The sequence below is a fragment of the Aspergillus affinis genome (genome assembly GCF_023601865.1).
Source record: "Aspergillus affinis strain CMG 70 chromosome Unknown NODE_3_length_628324_cov_86_750800, whole genome shotgun sequence".
NCBI lineage: Eukaryota > Fungi > Ascomycota > Eurotiomycetes > Eurotiales > Aspergillaceae > Aspergillus > Aspergillus affinis.
This window is the reverse complement of record NW_026515784.1, coordinates 396579-417558: the sequence shown is the minus strand read 5'-3', so window position 1 is coordinate 417558 and position 20980 is coordinate 396579. Positions and strand designations below refer to the sequence as shown.

General features: G+C 52.0%; 4 protein-coding genes across 4 annotated transcripts; 1 reads left to right on the top strand and 3 right to left on the bottom strand.

Moving 5' to 3' along the window:
- Nucleotides 1-153: 153 nt before the first annotated feature.
- Nucleotides 154-2556, bottom strand: KD926_007106 (uncharacterized protein; the record flags this gene model as incomplete). The annotated part of the gene is made up of 2 exons (XM_053101480.1): nt 154-2086; nt 2147-2556. The coding sequence occupies 2 exons, from the start codon at nt 2554-2556 to the stop codon at nt 154-156; spliced, it is 2343 nt and encodes a 780-aa protein (XP_052960784.1).
- Nucleotides 2557-6982: 4426 nt separating this feature from the next.
- KD926_007105 (uncharacterized protein) lies at nt 6983-9364 on the bottom strand (the record flags this gene model as incomplete). The annotated part of the gene is made up of 3 exons (XM_053101469.1): nt 6983-7735; nt 7815-7957; nt 8014-9364. The coding sequence occupies 3 exons, from the start codon at nt 9362-9364 to the stop codon at nt 6983-6985; spliced, it is 2247 nt and encodes a 748-aa protein (XP_052960783.1).
- A 1720-nt stretch (nt 9365-11084) lies between these two features.
- schA (serine/threonine protein kinase SCH9) lies at nt 11085-13923 on the bottom strand (the record flags this gene model as incomplete). The annotated part of the gene is made up of 2 exons (XM_053101458.1): nt 11085-12510; nt 12629-13923. The coding sequence occupies 2 exons, from the start codon at nt 13921-13923 to the stop codon at nt 11085-11087; spliced, it is 2721 nt and encodes a 906-aa protein (XP_052960782.1).
- A 4931-nt stretch (nt 13924-18854) lies between these two features.
- On the top strand, nt 18855-20751 carry KD926_007103 (uncharacterized protein; the record flags this gene model as incomplete). Its single annotated transcript, XM_053101447.1, has 3 exons — nt 18855-18903; nt 19002-20079; nt 20142-20751. The coding sequence occupies 3 exons, from the start codon at nt 18855-18857 to the stop codon at nt 20749-20751; spliced, it is 1737 nt and encodes a 578-aa protein (XP_052960781.1).
- Nucleotides 20752-20980: the final 229 nt, after the last annotated feature.

The window sequence follows — 20980 nt, the reverse complement described above, 5'->3', positions numbered from 1 at the left end:
ATCCGTAACGCCATTTTCCGCGTTATATCCGTAGTTCAGCATGTTCCTTGCATGCCGTTTTTTTTTTTTTAGGTTTTCTGTCCTTTCCTAGAGAGGGAATTGAGAGGAAGAGAGGTTGTCCTGGACTATCCCTAGAGCTAGGGTGACTTTAGCTCAGAAAAGTCGTTTGATATCAATTGATTCAATGTTCTTTGGACACTCTCGTTCCATGTGGAACCACCACTCACGACCACCTTTATGGCTGTAGTTCCACGAGCCCGTGCAGGTGTCCTTCTCCCAGGGAAGCGATGTCGTGGACCCAAGACTCATCGGGGTGGACGGGGTGGTGGGTGTGTTTGGGCTTGTCCCTAATGCTGAGCGGTTGCCAATGCTACCCCACCCGAATCGTGAGCTTGGGGTCGATGCGGGTGATGGTGGCTCATCAGGGGGGGGAGTAGGCATGCCCTTGTTACCGAAGCAATTTACACCAACACCCGCTGCGTACGTTAACGATTGATTGGAGGCAAGGATGTGCTTCCAGCCAACGAGACCCCCGTCGGCTTCTTGCCCATGGATATCGGGACGCAGAATGAACTTTGGGATTTTCACGTCCTTCGCGCTGGTGGTGGTGCCTATCCTCCCCATATAAGCAGGCATTCTGAAGTCGTATACGGTAACGGGTCCTTCCGGGTCCTCAGATTCCGCGTTTTCGTCTTCATTTGGACGTTTATGTGACCCGCACACGCCAAATTCGTTGATGTCTAGCTCTGACGCCTCGTCGGACAGTGCTTCCTCTTCAAGAGCACTATCAGGGACATAAGAGTCCGAGTGATCGGTGATCAGTACCCTCATGCCAGTTTCCGTGTCTTTCACCGCGGTATCAATGAATGTCTGTGCGCGAATACGGGCAGATGTCAAATTGTTTCCCCCTGGCAGGGCCATAGGTCGGGTTTTAACAGAGCCATGAGAGCTGCGTGGAAGACTGTATCGGTCTGGCTGGAGTAGAGCCTGTCCACGCGGGATCGGTTGACATACGCCCTGGAGAACACCAGGGGGCTCTATGTCAGATGGCGCACGAAGGGCTTCTAGCTGAGGGAATCCCCCAGCGATAATGCTCTGTGCAAGATGGGAGTTAGGCGTGTCGACATGGCTCGGGGGTTTAGCGAAAGGAGCATAATCGAGTTTGGTAAGAGCGGTGTGTGGATCCGGACAAGCTACATCCCAATGCATATGCCTGAGAGTCGATGAAGCCAGCAAGGGCTGGAAAACGATGCCGTCCGCTTCCAAGGTCGGAGGTTTGTTGCTCTGGACAATCTTGAAATGCTCGAGTTGTCCCAACGACGCCAGAATTTTCGAAATCACTAGCATGGATTGGACGTCCTGTTCGATAAGAGCCAGCGTGCGGAGCGAACTTGATTCCGGGCGTGAAGTATACTGCGCCAGACCCGTATCGGTAACACCGGGGAGGCTCTCCAGCCGAAGCGACTTCAAGGGGGGTAAACAGAGCAAAGCGCTGTCCGCAAAGGCGTCTTCGTTGAAATTCGAGATGCACAGGTTTTGTAGCGAGGGAAGGAGGCTGAACATGCGAAGAAAGATGCTCGGTTCCAAAGCGCTATTCTCGGTCAGCCCGTAAAGCATCAGAGTCTCTAGATTCGTCCACGAAACGTGGTAGTCCAGAAACTCGAACATCTGCAAGGGACCCAAGCTTCCGGGACAAGACGTGCTGCGAGGGGAGCCTTCCGAGGCTTCCGTTGCTTCACCCAAAATCCAGGTATGCTCTTTCAATTTCCGTCGGGTGGACAAGGCGTGAGTGAGCCGGTCGAACTCGTGATTGTGTGGAATGGACAACCCCAATAGCCGCTCCAGGTTAGGGCAGACCATGACGACCGATGCGACCAGATCGCGATACTCCTGCCATGAAGAGCTTTGTTTGCCGTTCGTGAACAGCAGATCCATCTGGGGAACGCGCAGCTCCAGGACGAGATTGGCCAGCAATTTCCTTTCCCTGAGAGTCCGTCTCAACAGCTTCAATCGGCTTCCTCTTTTCAATCTGTATTTCTTCAATTGGGACGGCGAATCGTTTCCGACGATGTGAATTCGGTTGTACCTGAAGGTAAAGATCTCGCCGTCAGCAAGTCATCTATCTGTCAGAAACGTTCGCACTCACAGTTTAGCCCTGACGGCCCGTTCCCAGGGTCGACAGGTCAACGAGAGGGCATGCAGGTCGCGTTGATAGCATGTTAGACACCCGTTTTGGTTCGAGTCGGTATGTAAATTGTACAACTGATCTAAAATAGTTTCGTATACTTCATAAGGGAGTCGCTTGAAGACCGACTCGAGGATCTTGTCCAGAGAGGCGGCGGAATCACATTGACGGTATGAGGAGCCCGGAGAAGTTGGGGAGTAGCAAGTAGGGGCGGTCGACACGCTGTAGTTGGTTCTGAAGGACGATACCGATGACGTCCGAGAAGATACCGGTTGTACCATCACTGTGTATGCGGAATCTTTGTAGTCGTGAGCGGAATGGGGAGAAGACGGAAAGGTCGCGCTTTCGGGTCTAGTAGCGACGGCATTCATCCTGAGCCCTCAATGTGCATCTGACAGCATGAAGAGCGATTGATTATTCAGGCGATGGTCCAAAAAAGGGAAGAGAGAGAAAAAAAAAAAAATGAAATTGGAGCGCAGTGTCAAAGTTAAGGGGAAAGGAGGGAAGTGATTAAGTGGGGAATAGAAAAGAGAGCAGGATGCGCGTTGGTATGTGCCGAGAGATATTGCGCCACTACTCCGTACTCGAGTTATGCTTATCTCGTGTGTGCGTAGGGGCGATGGTGAAGAAGGGAAAATCCGAAATCAAAATAAACAATAATAGACTTGGAAACCCCAGACAGAGAGTGTAAGAACATGGGATGGGGGGGGGGGGGGGGGAGGAGTAGTAAGAAAAGAGAAAAAAGGAAAGATGGAAAAGGGTGGCTATTTTAGGAATCCAACCGGGACATCAACCAGCGACAGAGAGCATCGCAGCATACTATCTACTACTAATCAGTCCATAATAGTGACCCAAAGGGGCTTAACCCAGGGCCATGAGGCATTGAGCACATACCACAGACACGCCACTTCTTCGTTTAGGTTAGCAGCAAGAAACTAGGAGGACCTGGGCGGCACTCGAGGGCCGATCGTCCCCACCAGGGGAATGAGGATCTTGGGTTCACGGCCTACTGCTCCGTAGGCTAGCATGCCAGCGACTCGTGCTCGGAGGCGGAGAGCTCGTGTCATCTGCGGCCAGCCATCAGGGGCAAGGAGAAATTCCCGGGCCAGGGGAGACTTGGGAGGAAGCTAGAGGAGAGGCTAGGGACTAGAGAGTCAGAGATTCGGGGCTAAGGAAAGTTGGAGGACTCAAGTTGTCCAGGGGAAACTGCATGAGGGCTAAAGGGGGAGGTGGACTAGGTTACTAACTTACTAGTCCGTAGTCAGTGGTTAGCCAGAGAGTTAGTTGGTCTTTTCATTCGATCATAGGCCAGAGGGAAAACCCAAAAGCATCCGTCCATCCGTCATTCGATTCTGAGAATTCGGAAAATGACATTCATTGCATTGAAGATCAGGATGAACGTTTGAATTTCTGTGGATGAAGCCACATGGGTCAAAGCCATTCAGGCTGAGATCATCATTGTGCCTGGATACGAACCGGGGGGGACATAATCATCGTCAGGATTGACGAGGCGCGCAGAAAGAAATCCGTGGACGCTGCTTGGCGCTAGGCCCCTCCAGGGCTTAGCGTGGTGGGCCTGGGCTGGGCGGCCTCAGGAACACCACACTAGCCCCCTTTGGGGCGGTTCATGGGTTGCCCCTTTTTGTTTTGTTTTTCTTCTTGTTTCTTTTCTTTGTCTTTTTTGCATGCTTTGCACCCTTTGTTCCTCTGTTTTCTCTTCCTCCTCATTGACAAAGTGGAGTCTCGGATTCAATCTCCAACCTCCATTCCTATATTTAATACTTATGGACTGACAACCCAGACTACTCAGGCATAAATGACTGAGACGATGAGGTCCCATTACAACATCCGTATCACCATCCGCATGGACATGGACCCATCCTACCCATCGGTTCGCACCGTTAAGCGGATTCGATCATTGGCTAGTGCCCTGACCACTCTCCAAATGCTCGATACTCGATACCATATGATCATATCAATCCCAGACATCCCCCCCGGTGGAGTGGATGCGTGGTTTGACGAGATCCGTTTACCGTGCTCAGTGTCCACCCTATCAAGAGAAACATCGTCACGATAGATATCCGCAGTATATATAAATATATATTATATGCTTTTAGTCCAAACCGCCATTGATTTATCCGCTCTATATCAAACTGCCTTACTATCCGTACCCCGTAACATGGCCGCTCTGCAGTCCAAATCCGAAGAGCACGGAGTCCACCCGTTCGGGGTTTGTTCCTTGTTCCTGCGGGATATCCTCCGAAGGTCCCATGCGGTGTACATACACAATATTGAGGTGTAGGACCGTTCTCGGTCCGACCAATAACGAGTTTCTCTGGGTCCCCTATGCCGTCCTCCTTGCGGGAATATTATCTTGTGCATTATCAACCCTCCGAGATCGATTTATTCTCGCTATCCCGAGCATAAGTGGAGCACGGAGTACACCCAGCACCGTGAAACATGGAGCGCTTTGGTTTCGCCCACCCGTGCTCGCAACCCGTTGCTCGCAGAGGAACAACCGATTCGAATTCCTACAATTGGATACGGGGTCTGGATTACACAGGACTCCGGGCATGTAGCCAGAACTCGGTAAGAAGAAAAGAAGGTCCATAGTCCATTCTGACTCGTATCCAGTGGGTCAATGCAGGGATTTCAAATCTGCAACATGGAGTACTCACTTTGCGACGAACACATCCATTGTTGGCTGTTGCCCTCCGAGTCAGACTATCGATTTTTTTGATTTTTTTTTTATCGGTTCCATGGGGATTGACTGAACATGATCTACTCCCCCGTCCTCTGCACTTCTGGATCGAGTGATGATCACCTGCAGTGCGGTGCAGCAGTACAACTAGTAGATTCCAGCTAGCCAAATTTCTCCTTCAATCATATCGACATCTTCATTCTTCATGTCACCTTACATGCATGCACAAGACACGGCACGGCAAGTCCGTTGGGTCGAAATCCTTCCGGGACGGAACTCGAAACCGATCCCTGACTTTTCGTTTAACTTTTCAGCTTCGAGACAAGGGGGGGGGGGGGGGGGAGAAAGAAAACAGACAAAAAAAAAGCAAAATACGCTTGCCCCTAAAACAGATTAGCTGGGCTATTTTTAATATATCCATTCCACGGTCTAGGGCCTTGACGTCAGAGGAGGTCCGTAGAGGTTTAAGATCCCATGGAGATTTTCTACCTTCCTGGCGCGAGGTCCTGCATTCGAAGCGTCGTAGCGGAGGACTCCATTGCGTTTACCACTGAATTCGCACATAAGGTCTTCTTTATCCTATGTAAATAGATAATTATCAGGATATTCAGTCAATCTTCAATCCTTGAAGTTCTTGATCAATTTTACTGCTTCCAGTACTTCGAATTCCAACATTGATAGATATTTGTGCTTGTGCTTCTGCTTCAACTGCTTCCAACTCTTCCCCCCTCTTTTTTTTCTTCTTGGGCTAGGTAGATTGAGCTGCCTCAACCGCGAATCGAACGCAGCCCAGAATAGCCAGTACACGAACAAGGACTACCAAGTAACTTTATTTAATAACAAGTATTCCCTAACTGGGGAGGGGTGTTAAGAGCTGTTCGTGCGGTGTCAGGCCTAACACTAGCTAGACCAGGTAAATCACGTGAACACCCGGCGCAGTGCCTACCGAGCCCCCTTCTCCCCCAAAAGGAGGTCTGGTGAGCTGCAATCACGCTCTTTCTTTATCAAAATAGATAAGTATTCAATAATACTATGAAAATAAAAAAAAAAAAAAAAAGAATAAGGGCCCAATCCGCGATTCGAACGCGGGGCCTCGCCCATTCACTGAATGTAATGCTTCAGGGGACATCACGTGACCCGAAGGGCGAATCATACCACTAGACCAATTGGGCTCAAGTTGCAGATTTCTGCACACTTTCTGTTCTTACTTTCTAGATATCTTTAGCGATAAAATCTGATATTGGTGTTAACTGCCGATGTGACTACCGGTGTGACTGCCAGCACAACATATCCCGCGCCCTAATACTGAAAGCGGTCTGCCCCATCAATTTGTAAGGTATCTCTGGGGGAATATTCAACATGTCTACAAATTGATACCTACTTAGTCTTAAAGCTTTCGATAACTACCTCTTACACACCCTTGTCAGGATCATAAAACACCCGTAAAAGACACACAGTGGAGTCACACAGTGGGTGGTCTGCCAACTCTCCCAGAAAGACCAACATGTCCCACCAGCTTTATATAGTGCCATCCAAACTTGGGTAGAGCTGATTCGCTGAGTGACAACAATCACAGCCATTTCTTATGCATCTACAGTTCTGACGACACCAACCAAGAATACACGTTGCATGCCTGAGGCAAGCTCAAGCATTCTAGGTAGGTACTTATTCAGTATAGGAGTGGCTCACGAAAGTGCGCAAATCATCATCCAAGGCCCGGATGGTCGTGAATGGTGGGACACCTAATGGAAGATCCTCCTTCCTATGACTTCACGATAGAACGTATAGGGTTTACTTAACAGAATTAAAGGCTGAGCGGTAAGATATCCATTCTGTATACATCACGGAGAGGCAGGGTTACCCGTCAAGCTCAGGCACAAATCACAGAACTATATAACACAAGTCCTACCGTTCCACGTGCTAGCCCCTCAGCCCCAAGGAGAATATTGTCGGTTCAAAGACTCGAGTAAGTCACTGGAATTGTTTAGTATTTACATCTACATGCCTTTGTTCTTCTATACATTACACATAACATATATATCTTTAACACATGAGAGCGAAGAAAAAAAGGTCTATATTCCAACCATCCAAACCCTCTAAAGCACAAGGCTCATCAAAACTACCGCCCCCGAAACCAAACCAAGACTCGGTCTCCAAGCCAACGCAGCATTCGACTCCGCGCTCGAGTCCTTATCACTACCACTGCCGTCCTTCCCATCCAATGCACCCGCTCCGTAGGCCCTATACCCACCACTCAAACTGGAATTGTGGCCCGTCGAGCCCTCCACGCAGTTAGTGCGTTTCGTATGCGCATTCCACGCCGCAGCCCACGCCTTCTCGGGGTTCACCAGCGTCTGAGCCGTGTACCAGATCCGACAATCGGCAGCCTCGTAGATATACTGCAGGGGAGTCTGCGAGGAGTCGCCCTTCCGGATCTGATCCTGGACTTGGAGACGGCTGTATGAGTCCCCGACACGCAGGAAGACCTGCTCGGTGTCCAGGATGCGGTGGATAGGGGACGAGTCGAGATCCGGCGCGATGCCGAGCTGCGTGGTGACGTTCAAGAGCTCGGGGATATCGTAGGAGACGGCGGAGAAAGGGATCACTTCGCCGCCCTTGGTGCCGCCGATGGTCTGCATGGGGCCGGGTTTGGCGCGGCCGCCGACGGTCACGGCTTTGATGCCGGCGATGTTCTTTAGCTCTTCGTGGAAGGAGGCGCACGAGGAGCCGCAGAGTCCGTCGGTGAACATGACGATGTTGTCGGCGGAGAAGGGCGCTTTCTTGTTGTTGGAGGCCTCGGTGAAGGTGAAGTTGCCGGGGAGGATGCTGCTGGGGTTACTGTTGGATAGCTGGGCAGGGATGTATAAGTTAGATACGAAGATCATCATGCCGTAAGTATTGACACTAGGGGAGTTGTAATGTACTCACGTTGTATCTCACGATCGATGAGAACTCGTCGTCGTTGAATTTATGAGGCCCGTAGAAGGAGTCCCACGAGGAGAAGGTCTTGCCGTTAGCATCGATAAAATTCCAGTACGACCAGTATCTCAGACTGTATCCCGAGGCGATACCTAGAAGACAAAATGGTCAGTCTAGCTCTGGGTACGGTCTGGTGGTTTAAACCTACCTAGCTCGGTATTCTTTTCTACCCACTTCAGAGCAGTCTCGTTGGTCTGGATGGCGTCGACGGCCTCGCCGACGAGTTTGAACTGGTCCTGGGCACGGTACCTCTGAGCACTGAAAGGTTCCTTGTCCGGGAAGAGCTGCATGAATGCGTCCAGAAGCAGGGCCGTTTCACCACCGCCGTTCTCGCGGAGATCGATGACAAGCTTTTTCTTGTTGGCCTGCGTGCACCTCTCCAAGAATTGTCGAATAACCTTCTGGAACTCTCTGTAGCCGGTCTCCTTAGGGTCGAAAGTGATGATCTTCAACACGGCAACGTCGGTCAGACCGGAGCCCGTCAGGAAGTAGCCGGCCACGGCGCCCAGGCTGTGCTCCACGATGGGATTGGGGTAGTCGTCGCTGGGGATGGTCTGTCTCTTCGCCCAGCGGCGGAGCGGAGCCCTCTTGAGGTGACTCTTCTTCATCATCTCCGAGTCGGCCCCGTAGCTGCTGATGTCGCCCGTGCAGAACGACTGGAAGAAGTCCTTGCCACTGGCGATGTCGGAGAAGTTCTGAGCGGTCATGGCGACGTTGACAACATCGCGCGTGGTGCCATTGGCAAACGTGAAGTTCGTGTACGCACCCTGGTATGCCTGTTGCACGAGGAAGTAGCCCCGCGACTCCTCCTGGAGACCCCGGTCCGCGAGACTGTTGTACCGGGCATCGGGGTTGATGTACTGCGAGTCGTCCGCCACCTCTTCCAGAAACTTCTGGACATCTTTGCCATTGATGGACTTGATCGGGGAGATGTCGATGCTGTCATCGTCCTTGCGGGCGAAGAGGTCCGCGGAAACGTAAGTCTTGGGCACGCTGGTGCCGTCTTCGGAGACGGTGGCCACGCCTAGCAGGCGCTGGAAGCTAAAGACCTGTAGGATGTCGGGCTCATAGTTGAAATGGTAGTTCCCGGTCCGGACGGTCAGCCGGTTGATGGCGCTCTGCACATCATATTCGCTGTCGTAGGAGTGGAGATTCTTCTTGATCTTGTCGAGCTCGCCGATAAGGTCCAATGGCCCTAGTTCCCAGGTCGAGGGAGGGTTCTTCAGCCAGCCCGTCTCCGAATGCCACTGCCAGAGGAGCTTCAGCTCGTCGATGAGTTCCTCATCGTCCTTGACAGCTACCGGGACGGACTTCAGACACTTGTACGCGGCCTCAGCGGCGATGTCCCCGGTATCACTATTCTCGAGAAGGCGGCTAACCACGGCACAGGGCTCGGTGGCAGCGGACGAGCTGGAGGAAGTGGCAGAAGTGGTTTGGGACGCAGAGGGTAGAGCGACTGCCAAAGCCGCCGAAGCGAGTGTAGCACCGAGAAGACGCATGTTGGGAAGATCCCGCAACGAGTGGGAGACCTTGTGTACCGTCCAATGAAAAGAAGAAAAACGGACAACAGAAGAAGCAAAGAACGATAGTGGCTACCAAAGAATCACCCTTCATTGACTGACAGGGAGCACAAGCGCTATACTTATATCCACAGGTCCGTCGACATGCGAGGAGCGGTGTAAAGGAGCCCTAAACGATATTGAGGATTCCAAATAATCGCGCGCGAGCCGTGCAATGACTCCTAGGGCTGGGGGAGCACAGGAAGAGGCTGAACAGGAGGCTCAGCGAACCTGGTGGAGTCCCGTCTGGAGAGTCAACGAAGTGCTCCGGACTAACAAACCCTGCGCCAACCGCCAAGGCCGCCGGCCATGATTAGGCTGCCAATCTTTTCACAGGTTAGCCTCGAATAAGGAGGCGAAGCCCAATGCTAAGGTGATCCTGGGATCGTAAGATGACCAGATGCGTTGCCAACGCATGCTTGAAGGATGGACACTGGACAACGGAAGAATGTCTATAAAACAATAATATTATTGTTTGCCCTCCAGCTTCCTAGGGCAGGGCAGCTTAGAGTAGGACAGACCACGTAACGTGGGTGTACACCGTGCTACCGATAAGATTCTAGCCCCCACGCACCCTCTTCTCCTCTAAGTTTGACACTAAACGGACAGCCTTATGAATGAATAGGATTAGGTACAGGAAGGATCAAGGAAGACCGGGGATTAGGGTTGCGTGCGGCTCTTCGGATCAGCGAGGAGTTCATTTATCTGATTCCTCTGCTGGCATTTCTAACGCTTTGGCTGGTCTTCTCATCTTTCATTCGTGAATGGCGCTCTAGTGAATATGCTCATTCCTTCGATGGTGGAATATTGTGTTCTTCTGAAAAGATAAACCAAGATCCCAATAATAGTAGCTTCGTACGAGATAGGCGCAACAAAAGAAAACGTTCCAAAAGATAAAAAGCGCATCAAATTTATGACGCATATATTTGGACTTGTTATAAACGCCTAGATTGTAGATCAACCGTTTATGCAAGGGCATTGGAATCCCGACTCCCTTTCATTGCGCCGTGCTGCCGCCATTCCTAGAATAAAAATGAGGGGAAAAAAGAAACGCCGCTACAATGAAAGCCCGTTTATCCTGAAAACTGGGAAGAATAGATAGTCGGTCTCGGTCCTACCGGGCTTGAGGCTGAAGATGCGCGTTCAATGTGCCAAGTGAATTTGTGCGCGGATGGTATCGATCGAAGGGTGGTGGTAGGAACAGAAGAGCCTGGGCTGGTAAAGGAAAAGGATGTATGTAGATAGTGAAAAGGGGGAAGAGGAAAAAAAATCTGGATATCCTTGGAAAATAAAACACAAAATGAGTTAGATATGAAAAAGAAATCAAAGTCTCGCAATTGATATGAGCCACAGCAAATTGAAGCCATCAAAGGGATATATCCAATCCATCTATCCGGATGGTTTGTGTGCATGAACCAGCGCAAAAGGACGATAACAAACAGGAGATAAACACAAAGAGACTCGTCTCGCCCATGATAAGTAACGTCAATGATTAAAAACATGTAACTGCCAGGGCATCACGATATGAAAGATGGGGCAGAGACAACCCATTTTTTGGCCCATTCGAAGGCATGTACAGAAACTGCAAAGGATATATGCAATAAAATCAAAATCAAAATCAAATCACAACTCCATCATCATGCATTGCGCGAAGACATCATCACATGTCAAAATTGTCATCAACGTTGAAGATGCCGGGCTCTCCGCCATCGCTGGTCTTCTGGACGCCACTCATGCGGTGGTCTGTCGAGTTCTGCTTGCGATGGGACCGGTGCCACGTTTCCGTGTCTTCGTCCATGTGGTCGCCGGGCTCGTTCTTCATGTGATGATCGATCGAACTCTCGTTGACGAACGTGAAACCCTTGAAGTTAGCTTGCATGCCTGGTGAGAGCGGTGTCGACGCCGTCATAAAGCCGTTGGCAACGGCGGCCGCTCGGTCATTCAGTGAGGCATTGAGCGCATTGGTAAACTCAGGATCGAAGTTGGAGGTATCCGTGTCGGACTTGAGGATCGGTTTGAAAGGCGGAATGACTTCCTTACGGCACAAGGCCTCCCAGTCGACATCGTGGAAGAAGGGGTGCTCCATGAGCTCCTTAGCATCGCCCTTGGCCCCGAGTCGGTGTTTCGGGTTCCGGTTCAGCAAGCCTTTGACGAAGTTCCTTCCCTCCGTGCTGAGAGCGTCTCGCGGGAACCGGACCTTGCCGAAGGCGATGTTCTTGTACATCTGCTGCGTGTCTTCGGCGTAGAAAGGACTCCAGCCGCAGCACATCTCAAAGACAAGGACACCAAGCGACCAGAAATCAACCATCTTGGTGTATCCTTGCTCATCGAGCAACACCTCCGGAGCCAGGTATTCCGTGGTACCACAGAAAGTGTTGGTAGTGTCGTTCTGGGTAAGATTCGCTTTAGACAATCCGAAATCGCAGAGAGCAATGTGACCGTTTGCATCGAGTAGAATGTTTTCGGGCTTGAGGTCGCGGTAGACAATGTCGTGCTCGTGCAGATGCTGGAGAGCCAAGATCAGCTCGGCGATGTAGAACTTGGCGCGAGCTTCTTGGAAGCGCCCCTCCTTTTGCAGATGCCAGAACAGTTCACCGCCCGACATATAATCCGTCACCAGATAGAGATCCGTGGGGGTCTGAAAGGAGAACTTGAGGCCAACGATGAAGGGAGACGCGGCCATTGCCGTGCGGACCAGAATGTTTCGCTCCCCGAGAGTGTGAGCCACTTCCTTTTTCTGGATGATCACCTTCTTCGACAGGACCTTCATCGCATAGATTCGGCGCGTATCCTTCTTCTTGACTTGGTAGACTTGGCCGAACGTGCCCTTCCCGATAAGCTTCAGAATCTGGAAGTCATTAGGGCCCACCTGCTTCTTCTCCGTTCTCTCAAACCGCATTTCCAGGTGAATCTCGCCAGATACTTGCGAGTCACCGGCTCCCCGAGCCTTTAACGGGAACCATCCTTCCAGCCGGCTGTTATCTTCGTTGAGGTTGACGCAGAGTCGGACATGGCCCAAGAACGCTTCCTGATCTTTACGGTCGTAGACCGAAATGTCGACCTCGGATTTGTCACCGAGCACATCACTAATGATATTTGTCAGCGAACCCGTGCGCGAAGCTGCAGTTTTGGCAGTATTGTGATGTCGAGTGAAAAGGGCAAAGAGGAAAGCGAAGATAGAATCGTAGAAAAGCGGTGACTTACAAGGTAGCTTCGTGGTTCCAGTGGGGGTCAGTAACCGGGGCCCGAATCCTGTGATCAGGGCCATCGAGGGCACTGTTGTTGCTACTTTGGCGGCTTTTCATGGGAATGGCCATGGGTCGACCAGTCTCAAGCTCCGACTTTTCTTGCTCCTTTTGCTGGCGTTCTATCGAGGCTTCTTCTTCATCTTGGGCGCTTTTCGAGATGCACTCATTCCATTCAAACACACAGACCACGTAAGGATCGAAACCCGGTCGGAGTCCTCGAGCCTGGGAGATGTTGACATAAAGCTGTCCCTTGAGCGAGCCAACGGGCGGTTCAGTGGTCGGTTGAGGGCTTTCGGACGGAGACGGGAAGGCCTCGTTGAGCTTGCCCGCGATCTCGTCGGTGGACTTGGCGATCTCGTCGGATTGCGTGGGCTCCGAAGTGGGGGGCGCGGAGGTGTTGGGTTTCTTATCGACTTGAGAACCTTCGTTGGACATGGCCCGCGGCGTGAGAGGGGGCGTATTCTTTAAATGCGAAAGATCAGACACATTTCCAGTTAGCTTCGCAAGGTTCTCAGAAGACGTAGAAACGAGTGGCTTCTCATGGTCGAAGAGGGGAGCTTCCGGCAAACACAGGGCATCTGCAGTGCACGAGAGGGTAGGGTTGGAGAAGTGGGTGGCAAGGACTGGATCGCCCGAGATGCTCGAGACTGGGTGAGAGGTGTGGCGGCGGGCGGGAGGCTCAGGGGAGGAGTTCCCCGAAGGGGAGAGATAATTCTTTAACGCATTAAAGATCGACCCCATGCTCTTGTCGGGGCCCGAAGACCCCAATTCCGCCTCGTCCGAGTCTTTCTGAAGAAGGGAAGATGCGGAGCAGTAAGGAGGGGTTGGTAGATTCGTCGGGGGCAAATTCTCCGGCGTTACAAAGTGATTGTCTCGGGCAGCGAGCGACGACCTCATCTCCGAAGCCGCGTCGCGTCCCGTCATGACATAAGAGCCTGGGGAGGAGGAGGAGGAGGAGGAGGAAGAATGGCCGGAACTTCGGTGATCCCGTGTCCGTGTCGTAGGCGCATTCGACTGTACATAGTACACGGAGGCAGGAGTCTCAGAAGGAAAGGTCCGTGGTTTGGAGGGGTTGGGTTGATCACCAGAGGGAACACCAACCTGAAGGAAGTTGTGCATTATGGATGGCAGACGTTTGTCTGAAGGATCGGGTTGCGGTGTAACGACTCCCGTCGGACTGGGACTTTTGGAACCGATCTGATCCTGGTTGTCGTCGTCATGCAGACCGTGACTGTGGAGGCGGTTAGTCATTGATATAACTCGCGACGATAAGTTGAATTTATTGAAGAAACATCGGCCAAAGAACATAATGAGGGATGGTGGCGGGGTATTGGATTATTGGATCATGAATGAAAGGCGCCCATCATGAGGCGAGAAAGGGAAGGGGAAAAACGACAGTGGCCAGCAGTTGGGAGGGAAGGAAAAAGTCAAAGCTGCAGGCGAAATGCAAGTTCTTCTTCCAGAAGGCGAACGGTAAGGCTGGAATGTAGAACTTTGGATGCTGCCTCTTTTTCTTTTTCCTCTTTTTTTTTTTTCTTTTACTCTTCCCAACCCAATGATGCGACAAGGCCGGGTGGACAGCAAAGCAAAGCTACCCCAACCGATGCGTCTCAAAGTTCAAGCTGCAGTGCCAGCGAATCGAGGGAAATTTTTGCTTGGGTTTAAATTTTCCGAGTGCAAGAATAGACCAATTTGCACCTCGATTCCAGCATTGAACCCCGGACAATGAGAGCAGGGGGCAAAAAAAAGCACAGTTTGGCGGCATGATTAAGCGAAAGTTGTGTTACTCACTTTTGAGATAGCGGCTGCTTTAGCAATTCGGCATCGACATGCAAGCCAGGCCCATTTTGAGTGGCCATGATTATCTTTCCATTCGACTTCCGAGTCTAGTCACGCAGGAAAAGAGATAGACGGCGACGAGAAAGAGTGAAAAGGAACGAAACGTGAGTCAATCGTGCGCCAGAGAGACCGATGACGGAGTGGCGAATGAATATACGGGGGGATGAAGGCGGTCAAAGTGCGAGAGGAAGAAGAGAAGGAAGAAAGAAGGGAAGAAGAAGAGAAGTCTGGGCGGAGAGAGAAGGAAGGTTGAAGGAAGTTTGCGGGAGGGCGAAAAACGTTGGATCTCGGTCGGATTCGGAAGAGACACAAGAGATGGAGGGGTTGACGACTGGTTAATGTGGGCGCGGGTCGTGAGAACGTTACGAGGGACGATCCGGGGGATTCATCGAGTGTCGAGCGATGAGAGAGAGGAACAGAAGAGAGACGGGAGGACCGAAAGACAAGGTACAAGAGACACGAGTCAAGAGAGAAAAAAAAAAAAAGAATTGAAGACCGACAGAGGGCGATAGTTAGGGATTATTATGGATTCCTAGTTTCTTACTCAGGCGAAAGCCGACCTGAAGAAAGCGAAAGAACCGAGTGATCAGCCACGCCGCGGTGGATGAGCGAACCGGCCAGTCTGGGATTAGCGCCAGGCCCGAACGAACAATAATTTAAAATTGAAAAAAATATCCAAGAATCGCAATGTGGATTGACACCAATAATTCGTATTGGCCTCGCTGCGGGATTTCCCCAGACGCTGGTTGTGTCCGCTGTCTCTGACGGTGGTTCCGGTGGCAATGCCTTCAGATTTTGTTCGATAGCCGGGCGTATCTCGCGTCAAGAAGGGGACAGGCGAGAGAGGTGAGGTGAAGTGAAGTGAGAATGCAGAAAGAGCAGGTAAAAATAATAGTAAAAAGATAAAAAATTTTTTAAAAAAAAGGCCCTGCAGCGGTGGCGTTTTACAGCGAAAGCTGAAGCCCAAAGACCAAAGCTGCCGCTGATGCCGCTCTGTGGGTGTGGTACGGAGGGTATATAGATGGGCAATAATAGCAATCAATATTCAACCATCACTCGATGACATTGAAATTGGAAGAAATAGTACGGGTTCTCAGGATCATTGGGATCAGAACCAGAACAATAAAAATGATAAGAGCGATGACCCGAGTCACGAGAGTGATCCGACTAGGGCGAGGTGATTGTAGTAGATGTGGATGTATGTATGGATGTATCCCAGAAGTATTCTGTATTCTTGTACTGAACGGTACGTGCCCGTAAGCTTCCAATAGGAGACGCCGTACAAGGTCGAGTCTGTGTCCGAGTCTTAATAGAAGTGTGGAATCCAATCTAATCAGAGGATGAGGGTCGCGTCTTCTTTATTCTTTCTCTCGCAGTTTCATCCTTCGCATTCCTCAAGTTCCTGACCTCCTATGGATACGAATCTCCAATTCGAAACCACGGGTGATTCTGGTTGGTAGCAGGGAAAAGCTTCGGGCAAACCCAATGTCATTAGCAGTCAAAGCTGCCCTGATCCCTAGAAACAGGCGAGGGCGAGAAAATGGGGCTGGCCCTTTTTCCTTTTTTTATTACCTTTTTCTTTTTTGGGTCGCCAGAAAAGAAAATGGGGAGGAAAAAAAAGGCCTCACACCCGGTGGAGACGGCGGTGTTGCTGGCAAATAGAGAAGACCGTGATGGAACCACGGAGCCACATTTCTCTGCTGACTGATAGGCAATGAGAGCTAACAATCTGGCGGAATTATGAGATGATAGGGCTCCCCCTAAGAACGAAAAAGAAAAATCGGAGACAGGACGGTTGGCTGGAAGGGGGACAACTCCGTATGCTAGGCGCCGCAGGGAGAATGCTGAAACATGCTGGATTCTCTGAGACCCGACAGCTGGATAGCCGGACGACCGAACGTCGCGAGGAATTCCATCATCGCGCCTAAAAATAATCAAAGAAACAAAAGAAGGAAGGTGACAGCACAGGTCCGATGATGAGACGCAAGTTGGCATGTGTCCATCTCGTTTTGGGGGGGAGAAGTTGGGTCTCGCAGTGATTCGTCGTCGGGAGGAAACCGGGAAAATGGGGCTTTCCTCGTGTGGACGTCGAGTCCGTGGATGTGTTGGAGGCCGCTCCTTCGGTTGCCTGCTGCACATTGCCAGTTATCTACACTTTATTTCTTCCTGCGAACTGGAGTATATTATGGATTATTAGGTTGCCTACTCCAAATGCCCCCCTCACAAGGATTTGCCATCCTTCTTACGGAGGATCTCTTCGACCACCGTAGGGAATAGAGGTTCAGCCTCTCTAGGACCTACTCAGTGTTACTGTACTCAGTAGTGTACTCCGTTGAGTCAATGCGATCAATATCCTAATGATCTAATCCCTAGCAAAAGTGGGGTTGGACTCCATCGATGTTGTCATCGGGCCGATCGTGGATTTCGTCCATGTACGGCGGCGTATACGGAGTATTACGGAGTACATCAATATACTCACTGAGTACTGCGCACTAGAATCATCTCCGACCTGCTAGAAGGAGGCATGTAGCAATTCTTTTCTATCAATTAACCTATCAGCACTCTCGTCAACGGCGCTTGACCGTCACAGCATCGACCTTCCCCATCGGGGTATCCACTTCCCATTCCAGTCGATCGATGACGATGAATAAGTTTCTTCTCCTCATCCTGGCCATTTTGATTCATGCATGAAGGGATACTACGGGATAATCCCGGAGGATGTGCAGCCCTGCGGTGATGGCTGCTTGGCAAATCATCGTGTCCTGCCTGCTTTCCTAATATGCCCGTCTACGGTTTACCTGATAACTACTGTTACACCGTAGACTCCAGGGTCCAGACAGCAGGAATACCTCTCAGGTACGTCTTCGACCGTCTCCTTACATGTCCAAATCAAAATCACCGGTTCAGAACAGCTGTTCAGCAAGGTCGCAAGGCCCCTTCTGGCGTTACACCAGGTCAGTGCAGCTGGTGGCCTCGGGCGTCGTGGGAACGGTGGCCGAAGGTCCGTCCGATTTGACGGCAGGATCAGCTGGCCACCTTCAAGTGCAGCTGCGGAAGAGGTGAACTGAACGATCGAGTGGTCTTATCGGATCCCCCTTGAGTTCGATAGCAGGCCAACCCTAGCTACTGACTTAGCTTCCGATCTCCAATCCTGGCTTCCTGGCGATTTGCGTCGCCCTCCAATAACGCGGGCACCCCGTCGGGAGCCTACAGGAGAAGACCTGCTCATAGCCACGGTGATCTGTCGATTACCAATCTATTTGCATTTTCGCCCCGGTCGGCAAGGGAGGGGATAGAGGAGGGGGACAAAAAGAAAAGGTGCGGGCTGAGGCTACTTGGACGCAGTCAGTAGGCAGGTCATCTGCAGGCGGCGGCGTGGTTGTGTAAGTGATCTGCGCGGCATGCAGCATTTTGTTTTGTCACAAAGAGCAAAAACTGCGAGGGGAGAGAAGAGCAGGACAAGACACCTCCGATTAAGCCCACGACCGAGTCTCGCTCGGACGATGCACGGGGGAGAAAATAACCTTACCGAGACATGATGAGCGATCTCGAGCAGGTTATTGTCCGGGGAGTCGAAGAATAATGTCATCCCTCCCCTCTGCCCCTCCCCCCTCTCCGGTTGCATCTGATGTCGAGAAAATGCGGAGCTTGTCCAATGCCCACCACGGTCAAGCTAACGCTCCGTAGGCGCCGGTGGAGCGGAGGAATTCGAGAATTCCTTCCAATGACCTTTCCCCTTCGAGAGTTTCGATGACATGTGAAATGGAAATCGAAGCAGGATTGCAGAGTGCAGACCCATCCCATACGTCAACCACAATGTCTGTGCATACCTTATCGTTGAGTCACTCCGTCGGTGTCCATCTCGAAACCGGGCTGTCTGGTGTTCTCGAAAAGGTGCTAAACATAGCTTCCTGGCGAATGACCGGTGGGGAATCGTCCTTGGGAAGAATGTATTGGGAGTGGGAGCACTGGACACGTCAAGTGGCCTGAATGGTCTCCAGCGACCATCGGTGTAGAAGGGTAGAACCGTAGACTGGCCGTGTACCTACTCAAAGGGTGATTGTGCTCCGGAGGGGATGGCGATGACATCATGCGGCAGATCCCCGAGCGCCAAGAAAGTCCATGGCTGGTTCTCGATCACAGCACGTGACCTTGACTGATTCCTGAGGCAGAAACAGGGACTGCATCATGTGAGCATTCATCCCGGTCCCGGAGCGGCAGATCATCCGACCGGTCCTGGCGATGCTGCGGAAGGACTGAGGCTAAAGGGCGTCGAGCAATAATTCCATCGCCGCGTTCGCAGTTTTTGGCTCTCACGTCCAACCCAATCACTTGGTGTCGCGATGGCTAGGAAGCTTCGAGCAGCTGCCCAGGCAGCCGCTCAATCCCTGAGTAAGTCATTGACTGCCCCCGTTCCCCTTTTCTGCGCCTTTTTGGGATTTCTCGCAGACAAGTATCCCATGGGCGCGTGTGTACTAACAGATCCCGAGGAAACGCCCCTCCGCCCCTCCCCGATGCCTCCGACGAAGAGATGGGCGATGCACCCGTCTCGAACCCGTCCAGCCCGGCCATAGAGGACCCCGGAGACGCGTCGGAAAAGGAAGACGATCCCGACGTCGAAGCGCAACCCGAACCGGTCCCGGAGGAAGAGACCGCCGCGACGCCCACGCAGGAGTCCAATACCCCGTCGCGAGCGGATACACCTACGCGCACCGGTGGTCGCCCTTCCGCGATCCCGCGAAAACGACGCATAGGCCGACCGCCGAAGAACCGTCCGCCGGATTGGGATGCGCCCGAGGACGGAGCGCCGCAGACACCTATTCACACGAGCACGCCGGTGAAGAGGAAGCGAGGACGTCCGGCGGCGAGTGGAGGACGATGGGCTCGAAACCGGGGCCCGTCCCACGTCACGCAGGTGCCCATTGACAAGGAAGGGAACATGATGGACGTGATCGACGACGAAGTGGCCCTTCCGGACGACCCGGAAGGCGAGACCAAGGTTGACAAGAACGGCCTTCTGAAGGGGGATCGAGAGTACAGGGTGCGCACGTTCACGATCCTCAACCGCGGCGAGAGATATTACATGCTGTCTACGGAGCCAGCTCGCTGCATCGGCTTCAGGGACTCGTATCTGTTCTTCCAGAAGCACAAACTCCTCTACAAGATAATCATCGACGACGAGGCCAAACGCGACCTCATCGAGCGCGAAATCATCCCCCATTCTTACAAGGGTCGAGCTATCGGCGTGGTAACCGCCCGGTCAGTATTCAGAGAGTTCGGCGCTAAGATCATCGTGGGCGGGAAAAAGGTCGTCGACGACTACCATGCTCAGGCAGCACGAGAGCGCGGCGACGTTGAAGGCGAAGTTGCCGTCCCAGAGGACAAACTCCCCGGGCCTGGAGAGCCGTACAACAGGAACCAATACGTCGCGTGGCATGGCGCCAGTAGTGTCTATCACACGGCCGTGCCTTCGGTCCCTGTTCCCGTGGGGAAGGCGGTTGATTCGAAAAAGCGGAAGATTACCGTTACGGGGGATAATTGGATGCTTGAACATGCTCGTGAAGCTAGGTGAGTGAACCCGTTTCCGGTTCGTTTCTTTAAACACGTCATTCTAACGACTCATTGCCTAGTAACTACAATGCTCTCATTTCGCATGCTCGTCGCGCAAACCTGGACGGATACTACGACATCCACACCAATGTCTTGCAGTACCCGAAAATCATGCAGCCCACGCATGCGCGCTGGGAGCGTTTACCCCCTCCTGATCCGCGGGTCGCGACCAAAATCACTCAGGAACTGTCGACTCTCAGCCTGACGAATGGCAGCGACGAGGGCGAGGAACCTCCTGTCGAAGCCTCGACCGCCCCAGATGAAACGCAAGAGAACAACGAGGAAGAAGAAGCTGGCAAGGAATCGATCTTCTCCACCATCCCGGCTGGGCTTTCGCGGCGGTTCGCCATCCATGACGTTCACTACGAGACGCCGCCACACTCCAATCTGGGGATTCCCGGCCCTGACGGCGACGTACATGATCTCGGCTCGAACGGCTTCGTCAGCGTGGCCAACCCGTCGAATCCGGAATTCCTGAGCCCCGAGATCCTGGAGGAGCTGCCGGCCGAGTGCAAGGAAGCTCTCATCGAGGCGGCCGCGCAGGAGTGCGAATGGAAGTCTAAATGGTGCAGCGAGGCCACTGATAGTGCTCGCAGAGCCCCTCTCAAGAGTTACGCATGGTTCCCTTAACCGGGGTTACAAGTGTGAAAAAGCCAGTCCTTCAGACCTGAAAATACAGGCTGGAAAAGGGCTACAACCTACTCTTGATTTATTCGTTGAATCCCTTTCTTCCCCATTTTTTATTAGCTCCTTTTATTTTATTTGGGATGGGCGGGATACATTTCTCCCTGGATGATGGTATGAGACAAAAACCCGGAGTTCAATGTGTCGTCTACTTTTTTTTCTCTTTCTTTCAATA